This window comes from Chelmon rostratus, chromosome 1 (genome assembly GCF_017976325.1).
Source record: "Chelmon rostratus isolate fCheRos1 chromosome 1, fCheRos1.pri, whole genome shotgun sequence".
Classification (NCBI taxonomy): Eukaryota; Metazoa; Chordata; class Actinopteri; order Chaetodontiformes; family Chaetodontidae; genus Chelmon; species Chelmon rostratus.
The window spans coordinates 24,343,644-24,354,208 of NC_055658.1; the positions used below are offsets into that span (position 1 = coordinate 24,343,644).

A 10,565-nucleotide genomic window follows, 5' to 3' on the forward strand; every position below is an offset into this window, starting at 1 on the left:
CTCCAACTGTCTGAATGCGAAAGATTAAAGAAGCTATGCATAACAAAAGTAAATTAAGGACCTGGAATAATGATTACTCTTAAAAGTGGGCGAAGGATAACAGTCCATCTGGTTTCAGATTTCCTGCATATAAAAGGTCAAAAGACATTATGGCAGATTGTTAAAACGGCTAAATATAAATGCATTGCAATATACTGTAGTTTCAGAAGAGGGTGTGGCCCCAGGCTTCACGATCATCTCTGTGTTTACATCCCATGTTACTTGCAGTTTGGATGCAGTTGGATTTTAGAATTTTAGCATGACTTTATCGCGTTTTTGATCCCATTTTGATGCAACATTTGAAAAGAGGAAGCTTAAAACCAGCAAAAAAACAAACAAACAAACAAACAAACAAACAAAACGAACAAACAAAAAACGCAACAAACGAGACAGAGTTACGATTTTATTCCAGGAGTTTTATCCCTCGTTAAACGAGATAATTCTCAGATTGCGCCGTTTCTATCACACTTCTAATCATTTTAATTACTCTCTCTCTCTCTCTCTCTCACCCTCTCTCTCTCACTCTCACGCACGCTGATTGTTCTTTTTCGGAGCACTGAGTGGCAGCCCCTGCTGCGGACCCCAGCGCGCTCAAACACTGAGGAGGACGTGAAAACAACCAAGTTGGAAACAAAATTATCACCACAGTAGTAGTAAGCCCAACTGAGCTGTCCGTATTTCTCTGAGTGTGAACTTGCGTTCAACAAAGAGCATCTCTTGAAGAGTCAGATGGTTTCACGGTGGGAGAGATGGAGCGCCTGTACCCAAACGCGTCGCGCAGCGTCACTGCCGCCCAAAGCTCGGCACGGACGATGTGGTTCACCGGCGTGGCCATCGCTTCTGTTTACGGTGTAATCAGCGTGTTGGGCCTGATCGGCAACATCACGCTCATCAGGACGTTTTGCTCTGCCAAATCCATCCGCAACGTGCCGAATCTCTTCATGACGAGTCTTGCGCTGGGCGATGTTTTGCTGCTGGTGACCTGCGCTCCGGTGGACGCCAGCCGCTACCTGTCAGAGGAGTGGCTGTTCGGGAGAGTGGGCTGTAAAGTCATCCCCTTCATTCAGCTCACTTCGGTTGGGGTGTCTGTGTTCACTCTCACAGCTCTCTCTGCTGACAGGTAGGCACCACTTTTTGTTGCTCTGGCCAGCTTATTGACCTCGTAATCACCAAGCCACAACTTTAGAAAAGACCTGTGTGGCAGCCAAATGATCCAAATCTCATATTATTTTTTTTTCGTTGTAAAATATATGTGCACATTTGATGTTTTATTTATAATGGTGGGCAATTACTTAAGACCCATTACGCACGAGAGAGCGGTGAAGGCTGTTGGCACGTGTGCAGTGACCGAGGATGCAGAATGTCAACGAATTGCTGTCAGTGATTACTTTTACCTGTTTGGGTGACAGAAAAAAACACTGGCACAGTCAGGGGGAAATGCTTCATATCCAAATGTTTTGCGTGCGCTCATAAGATGTTTCAAGATACTTTAATATGAATATCACACTCAGTATCCGTTCAAAACCGAGAGTAAAGACCCTGGATCAGCTCTCTAACCAGTCAAGAAGTCTTTGCAGGGAAACGATATTGTAGTCGCACGCATTGTAGTGTGTGATGTGTGCGTGTGAGCGCGCATGAGTGAATGCTCACGCGTGCATGTGGTGCGGTTCTTCCTCTTTTATCTTTGGCTACAATTACCTTCCGAGCGCAGGTAATGAGAACAATGTGGAAAACTGAATCCTCCTCGAGCTTTGTATTATAATGATAATAATAGTAATAATAAGGCTAATGTTTAATTGAAAGAGCAATTCCTGGAGTCTCGTTGAATGGATAACATCTTTGTTGAGCTTCAGGATTAACATTCAAAAGGTTAAATCAGCCCTCTTAATGGACATAAGCAGTATGAAAGTCACGTGACTGTTGTAGCACTTGTACAAATGAGTCTGTTTCCTTTTACAGGAATGGCTTTTTTCAGTTAAAGACCTCTCTCACTTGGCCTCAGAAGAATATTATTGCTGTTTAAAAAAAAAATCTATTTTGATAGGGCAGTAATTCAGTGACAATATCAGATGAGCCTGCATCATAAGGTAAGGCCATTTACATCATGCTTCAGGTTTGCAGTACAAACTTCACAGGCGCATCTGTAATCAGTGCACACACTGTAATCACATTTGAGGGTGGCTTCCTCCTGCAGAAGCTGTTTAAAGGAACAGTTTGACATTTTGGGATATACCTTTATTCTTGCCGAGTTCGATGAGATGATCGTTCTCATCTAAATCTCACCAAGAATTAATATATTTCCTGGTGTGTTTGCTCGGGTGTTGGTCATGTGAGCGGATAGCCAAGCTTTCTTCTAATTGCAGTATTCAGCTTTCTGAATAAGATGTGCATTTCCTTTACTTCTCTTTTCAAGGCCCAAGGTTATAGAGATAGATGGATAGATAGATACTTTATTTATCTCCAAGGAGAGATTTGCAGAAGACAAGGTGTTTGTAATGCTAGGGCAGCTAACTTACCTAGCCTTTATGGGACCTTGATGCTTCGTATTTCACTTTATTTAGTTCAACACAAACCTTGGAGGGAAATAAAAACTTAAATGTGATTGTGCAGATCTGTACTGTCTGAATGGCAGCATTTTCCACATACTGCACACATTGCCTTCTACAGCTGGAACAGTGTAGAGGGAGAGCAGAGGGGAGGACACACAACATTCAGCCGTGAATTTATAGGGGCTTCTGGTTCCCAAAGTGATTTTCCCTATTCAGTATTCCCATTTCAATTTATCTTTAAAAGATCTTCATGTTATCTGCGCTTTCTTATAAAACACAAGGCTCGAGTGGGTAATGTAACTACAGCTTTATGTTATGGGCACCAGTTTTAATCAGTTCAACTTAGTGTCAGAGAAATCATCTCTTGTTTCTTTATTTTTTTAATAGGTCACTTTGGCATGCCAGACAGCTCAAAATACTACAATACCCACGAGCCTGGGCCACCGTTGTCGTGGAGAAAAAGCCAGTGAGAGCGGGAACAAAGTTCAAATGCTTTGTCACTGAGGTGCAAACAAAACATTCATCTAAAATCAATCCACAATTTAAAAGCGAATGGATTTAAAATGTCTCATATCCGTTGGAAGATTCATCTTTGCACCAGCACGATCCAGTTCTTGACCCTGTATGCAGGAGAGACATAAATACAGTTTGGGAACGTCTTGGTTGCCTATGAATTTAAGATACTGACCATGTAACCATATATCCTGTGTTCATGTCTGTTCACGGGCCTTTGTTGCATCACCCATTGCCCCCTGTAACCTCTCTGCTGTCAACATCCAAGAAAGGCAAAATTACTAACGCTGCAGCACATTAACAGATGATTTTTTTTACTTTTCTTAACAGTGTAACGTTTGGCTTCTGCTCGCTGTCAGTGGCACATGTAACAGGTGATGCTTCTTGCAGAAATGCACCTTGGGAGTCGTAGTTGACTCCTACGTTGAGCTTTTACAGAGAGTTGTGCTTTCGACTTTTTATCAAAGAAGCAGATGTGTTCTCTTTTGTACTGATGATTTAACCAGGAGAGTGTTTGGCAATCCAGGGCGTAGAAGTGCTGCGCCTGTGGGCCGCGTAACAATCGCCTGTGCAGAAAATGAATGGGACTTCTACGCCTCTTTCTCCTTTGCAGCTCTGTGTGAACAAACCATTCAGCAAAATCTGCCACCCTAAATAACTGTTGTTTCAAAATATGACAAAGAGCGACAATTAACATCACACTACCCCTGTTCTTGTTTCATTACGTTGGCTCCCTACATGCTAGATTCAACTTTCAAAATATTGCACAGACTTGCACCATCCTACATATCACCTCTAGTCACTCCTCATATACCTGCTCGGGCTCTATGATCTTACAGTGCAGTCAGTAGGTGGTAGGCTCTTCTTGCCCAAACTTGACAGGCACGCTCATTCGACTGATTCAAAAGGAAACTTGAAACACATCTTTTTGCATTGGCCTTCATTCTCACTCAGTCTGCTCTAAATACTAAACTACGGCTAGCTTCCATGCGTTTTTGTGTGTTTTGCTAATGTTGCTCATTGCTGTTGTCATTGTATGTACAGCTCTTTGAGGCATGTGATATCAGGAAATAATAAACTAATTATGTAATCTAAAAAAAATAACACCATGCCATGAAGAGTGCTGAGGTTACAGAAGAGGCTAATTTACCTTACTGCAAACTCTCTTTCTGTTTATGTGCAAAAACAAATCTGTCCCTCATTCACAGTTATGGGTTGGAAGAAATACCCATTTCAAACAAAGTTGAAATTTTGAACCATGCTTTAAATCGCTTGCCTACAAGCTTCGGTTCTGTATTGGTGTAAAGCATTTGTGCAATATTTTGATGTACGCCATCTGTGCAATATCTTTGCGTAGGACATCTCTCCACATTGAGAAATAATGGGAGTCACCATTGAGCAAATGACCTACAGGGCTCAGCGGTCGAAGTTTATTCAACCAGACAAGCTACTCTGTGTATTATTGGTGATCAATCATTTTAATTGCATGCTTCAGTGACAGGAAGGTGCTCGACGTGGGCGAGAATTGATGCTTCAGATCTGAAATGGCTGCTGGAGAGGTGAGTGCTAATGAGTCTTGACTGACATTTCACATTTCATTGCACCTGGGTGTCTGTCAGTGCTACACGTGCTCCAAACATTCACCTCACCTATCAATTTTAATTTTAGTTGAATTCAGCATCTTTATTCTGCTTTGTCATTTGGCAGCAGACCGAGCAGGACCTCTCTCGTAGCTCCAGACAGGTGCTGAAGACGGCCTGGCTGGCTGCCGCCTATTCCTCAAACACAGCTGCATCATTTTAAGAAGAGATTTGTTTTAGTGGAAATGTATATGCTGCATAACTTTACCAACAGTCAACGACTTTTTTGGACTGGAATAATGTTATCAATGAATATCTCACGGATTTCATCGTCTAAAATGCCGATTTATGCATTGCTTGTGGTGTTGTTGGGTTGTTGAGTTATCTGTTCTGTCCACCTGTTAAAGCGCTCATTAAAGTGGACCAAGTTTCAGGGAAGAAGTTGTCTCTGGGCTTTTATTTTAGCCACAACCACTAAAAAAAGAAGATGGGTCAGCGTTGTCCTAAAAGTGCTTGGAAATGGAAATGGGATCTTTTTTTTGCGTGGACCCATAGCAACCATTTTGTGGAGGTTAATGGGGATAAAAATCAGGGATAAATAAATAACACATGAAGAAAGAAAGAAAGAAAGAAAAAAATCTTAATATAATCACACCCATAGAGTCAAACCTGTCTTGCTGGAAATAAATAAATACACTGTAATCAATGCCAGATACACAAATAAATCAAGCTTGATAACAGCTTAAAGAACCTTGTTCCATTTATTTCAACACATTTCATTAACTTGCCAATTAACTGAAATAACTCCTAAAAATATAATGAGCCCAAATCATTTTTGCTTTTTGACATGCCATGACTCTTGACTCTTGAACGCATCGTCAGCTGCAACCAAATATACACAACACATCAACTCAGACAAATTCTTTGACATTTGATGGACTACTTCACGGAAATATCACGTAAAATTAGATGTCCATTAATTGTGGCTGTTATCAGCCAATCATAATGGATGAACTTCTTTGTGTATTATTGCAGATTGATCATTTTAACTGCATGATGCAACAACAGGAAGGTGCTTGATGTGTGAGCGAGAGTTGATGCATCAGATTTGAAAGCTGCTGGAGAGGTGAATGCTAATGGGTCCTCACTGCCTGATTAAGTTAATCACCATGTGTACAATCCTGGGTTAAACAGCATCATTATCTTCAACAATTGTATGTCTTGTATGGGCCTCCGTTCCTATCTTTGTTCAAGTGCATGGTCCTTTAATATGAGAGCTAATGCTTTCTCTCAGTGCCCGTCACTCGTTCTCAAATAGCCCCTGCTTGAACTTAGATTTGTTCTGCTTCTGCACTTGAAAGACCACGCTCTTTAATGAAAACAGAGAAAAAGCCTTATACTAGTTCATCATAATTTCAATGGTGCAAATTTGACAAAAAGTAAAATACAGGCTTAAAGACATGGAGTTCCACCCGCAGGCTCACAGCATAACCTACAGAACCCGTAACAACATTCTACTTCCTGTTTACATCCCCCGAAGCAATGCGGTTCTTAAACTTGGCCATGATGATCCCCTTATGTACAGAAGATGATGATACCAGTGTGAGCATTCTGGAAACAGCATACCTTCACAGTTTGTTTTCATAATAATGGACTGTTGGACAAACGGGACATTTTTTGTACTGTTGGGCTTTCGGAATAATGAGCTGTTGGAACGACGACATGGCACAGAAATCTTATTTATTCTATCATTGTTGCCATAGTTGGCAGTTCATCATCAAGACCGCTGAGGAGCAATTTTCAGATTGTGTTTTTCAGTTGCTCCAGTGCCTTAGACACAAATACGTGGAATAGCTGGAGGACACTGAGTAAATTAAATAGACTGTGGAGGTGAAGTGGGAAAGACAAAAAAAACCACAAGGTCTTCACTGCTTTCTGTAGGAGCTTTAATAATCATTACTCCATTTAAATATTCATACCACCACCAGACTGACGTTATCTTCAGAATGGGGCCTGTTTTCATTTCCTCTCATTTTCTATATTACTTCCTCAAGTTTAACAGGGCTGATGCTGTTTTCACCGAAAAAGCTCTTACAAAAAGGTACACAGCCCACCAGCAAGCAGCCAGTGAACAGAGTGAAACATTAAAGAGCGAGATATTTCCCCAGGGCTGCAGTATTGTTGCTGTGTCTGCTGGATGTATAAATAAGCAAATGTTTAGAAGAAGTTCACCATATCTATCTATCTATCTATCTATCTATCTATCTATCTATCTATCTATCTATCTATCAGGTATAGGGCCATCGTGAAGCCACTGGACATCCAAACATCAAGCACCACTGCCAGCATTGTCCTGCGGGCGGCGCTCATCTGGGTCCTCTCCCTGGTCCTGGCTATCCCTGAGGCCGTCTTCTCAGACCTCCACACCTTTAACGTCACCTCCACCAATGAGAGCTTCACCACCTGCGCCCCCTATCCCCACGCCGGGGAACTGCACCCTAAGATCCACTCCATGGCCTCCTTCCTCATTTTCTACATCATTCCCCTGCTGGTCATATCCATGTACTACACCTTCATCGCCCAGAGCCTGATGAGGAGCGCCTCCAACCTGCCTGTGGAGGGCAATGTTCATGCAAGACAACAGGTCAGTGTTATGACTGGCATCTCCAGGGCTGTCAGGTCAGTGTTTAGTTGAGTTTCTCTTTAATTTCTTAATTTTCTTCACAAAAATAAAAAAATACTGACTATAATTTTCTGGTCTTAAGATACTGGAAGCAGCCCATAGGTGTCCACTATGTCTTCATAGTTTTTTCAAATTTAAGATGGAATTCCACAAGCCTAAATCCCCCCAAGTCCCAGCAAAAAGTACAGATGACATGACCTCAGTGACCGGAATGATAACTACAGCCCCGGCCATTAGGCTGTTTTTTTTTTTTTTTTTTTTTTTTTGGTTAATATCGCACAAATCGGTGCTACGAAGCAAATAAAACATTACTGCAGTACTGTACTTAATAAAAATGCGGTTTTCACAGTAGTGCATCAGTAATAATAATCCAATCAGCATGTAGAAATATGTAGAAATCAATGCATCAGAGTCTGAAACAGATTATTTTTAAATTGTTGTTTTGCAACTTAATACAAATTTTGAACACGTCCTCCATCGCTGGCAGGAATACAGTTAAACACTAATTTTGTTGAATGTCTATTAAACACTGATGTCTTTGATGCAACATTTTTGCTCTGTCATTCAACAGGTTGAATCAAGAAAGCGCTTGGCCAAGACAGTGCTGGTGTTTGTGTTTCTCTTTGCAGTTTGCTGGCTGCCCAATCACGTCATCTATTTATACCGCTCCTATCACTACTCCCAGGTACTTCTTTGTATTTCTAATATCTGTTTGTGCTATATGTTTATTTCACAAAAATATCTTGAACCGTAAATCATCAATTTTTTTTTTACTGTTATGCATTTCACATATGTATAAGTTTAGCTACCTAAAAATATACAGAGTAACATTTTTTACATGATATTTTAACCATGTTCCTAAATTAATTACTAATTTAGTAGCTGCTTAAGTGTTAATGGTCAGTGGAACAAGAGACTCACAGCTGAAAAAATACAAGTCAGAATTTCACTGGGCCGTATTGCATGAAGTTCCTTTAGATACTGGAGGTTGTGTAGATGATGTGAAAAGGTAAATTGATTGAAAGTTGATCTTATGGATAAGATAAAAAATGAGAAAGTTGAAGAAAAGCAGGCGATGGTAGCTCATTGGGAAAAATAGAAGTTTGTGCATGTAATTGGAGGCAGTTCAGATTAAAACACAGCACCTGGACGAATATTACTGCTAAAATTCTGATTTAGTTTTTTTATCTGTATTTGCATAGTTTTACATCCCTAGTAAACACATACCTCTATTTCCTTTCATCTTATGAACCATTTTCTCTCAACCCTCCACCCTGTCTTTGGCCCCACCAGGTGGACACGTCACTGGTTCACTTTGTGTGCAGTGTCATAGCTCGTATCCTGGCCTTCACCAACGCCTGCCTCAACCCTTTTGCCCTTTACCTGCTGAGCAAGACCTTCCAGAAGCAGTTCAACCAGCAGCTTTGCTGTTGCTGTCACATGATCCTCAAACGCGCCCCACTGAGTCCCACACATTGTAACACACACGTGACCTCCGTCCGCAGCACACACCACTCAATGGCGAGTCTGAGCATGCTCAACGGCAGACGGCGCTATCAGGAAGATTGTGTGTAAGGGATGTGTGTGTGTGTGTGTGTGGGAGAAAGCTGTACAGCATGTTTATGTGTGCATCTGTGCTTTCCACACATCTCAGTTCCCTTCATAATACAACAAAACCATTTAGTAACGTTTTCACTTAAAATGATGATGTCCATTCCACCCATTGCTCTTTTGGTGATGTACCTGTATAGTAGTACTATTTGATTTGTAGTCACAGCAGTCTTACTGCTTTGTTGTGTGAGCATTATTTAAAAAAACATTCAGTGTAACAGTTTTGCTCTTGAGTGAGTGGCCTTGCAAACCACATCTCATATTCACGCAAATGAAAGAGATCATTACATGAAGATGAATAGCTGAATTATTGTAATTAAAGGTGTACTCCAGCATTTAAATATTGCACTTGCATAAAGTCTGGGGACTTGAGAAAGAGAAATTATTATAATAAAAAGAATGACGAGGATCAAATCAGCAGCGGTCAGTGTATCCTGATTTCGACTAATTAGCATGGGTCAAACTCTAAAAACACATCTTCTCATAGAATACAGTTTTTTTTTTTCCCTATTACGTCTTGATGGTAACTGATTATGTTCGCAGGCAATCCTTTTCCCTGTGAGTAAGAGCTAATGTTTTATACCACATGGCTGTCAGAAGGCAAATGTTTGACAGCTGCATCCTGAGTGCCGCGTGTGTGCAGACTGAGGCAACAAAAGGTTGAAGTTTGAGAAAGATGATGATTTCCATTAAATGTCAACAACCAGCCATGTCACATGCTTCAAGTCACTGAAGTGTGTTAAATTAAGACAGCACTCTGTCTCTAACCTTCACTGAGCTGAACAGCCATAATTTAATCGTGCTTTAGTTGACATGAGCAGGCATTGCAGAACAAGACCCAAGCGTTTTCATCCATCGCACCTCTGTGAGGCTGCACTTGAGCCAAATGCTAATATTGTCACGGTAACATGATGATGCCAGCGTGCTGGTTTGAAACAGGTAAATTGTTTCCATGCTCACCATCTTAGTTTAGCATATCAGCATGCCACAATTTGCTAATTTGCAGTACAGTCCGAGCAGCACTGTTTTTCTTCTTCACCTGGAAACTAGCAGCATATAAATGAAATTACCCGAAGACAGGGGGGGATGACAATTCCCATAATGCAACACGACAGAATCTCTTTGCTATATCCTCTGTACCTAAATGAGCACATCTTTCAAATCTCCACACCTCCAGTTTGTCACAGGCTGTTAGGAGTGTTAAGTCAAAAGCTGCAAAGCTGAGATAAACCTGGAGACATCATCATTATTCAACTGTTCTGTCAGGCTGAGCAGTGATCCCCATGACAACTTAACTGAAGATAGTCGAAAGCTGAAGAAGTTAAAATTTGCAGAGCGTAAGGGTCTCATCCAAAGCTTACAAACTATGACAGAGGTGCAGAATTTGAAATACAAGAAACATGAATGGATAGCATTTTGCTTCTGTGAATGAGATTTATCGCTAATGACGCTTCATTACAGAAATGAAAAGATATATTTTTTTAGTAGAAGCCTGTATTAGTCTTTAGAAACGGCAGAATAAGGAGGGTCAGTTCTTTTGTATCAAGACTACAGCCCTTCAAGGAGTCATGAAGTACCTTTAATGAAGTA

General features: G+C 41.0%; 1 protein-coding gene across 1 annotated transcript; it reads left to right on the top strand.

Annotated features, from left to right (window-relative positions):
* The first annotated feature begins 654 nt into the window (after positions 1 to 654).
* Positions 655 to 8,939, top strand: LOC121609428 (gastrin-releasing peptide receptor-like). The gene is made up of 4 exons (XM_041941064.1): positions 655 to 1,159; positions 6,974 to 7,325; positions 7,936 to 8,049; positions 8,658 to 8,939. Exons 1-4 carry the CDS (start codon positions 789 to 791, stop codon positions 8,937 to 8,939), a joined length of 1,119 nt encoding a protein of 372 aa, XP_041796998.1. The 5' UTR covers positions 655 to 788.
* The last annotated feature ends 1,626 nt before the right edge of the window (positions 8,940 to 10,565 follow it).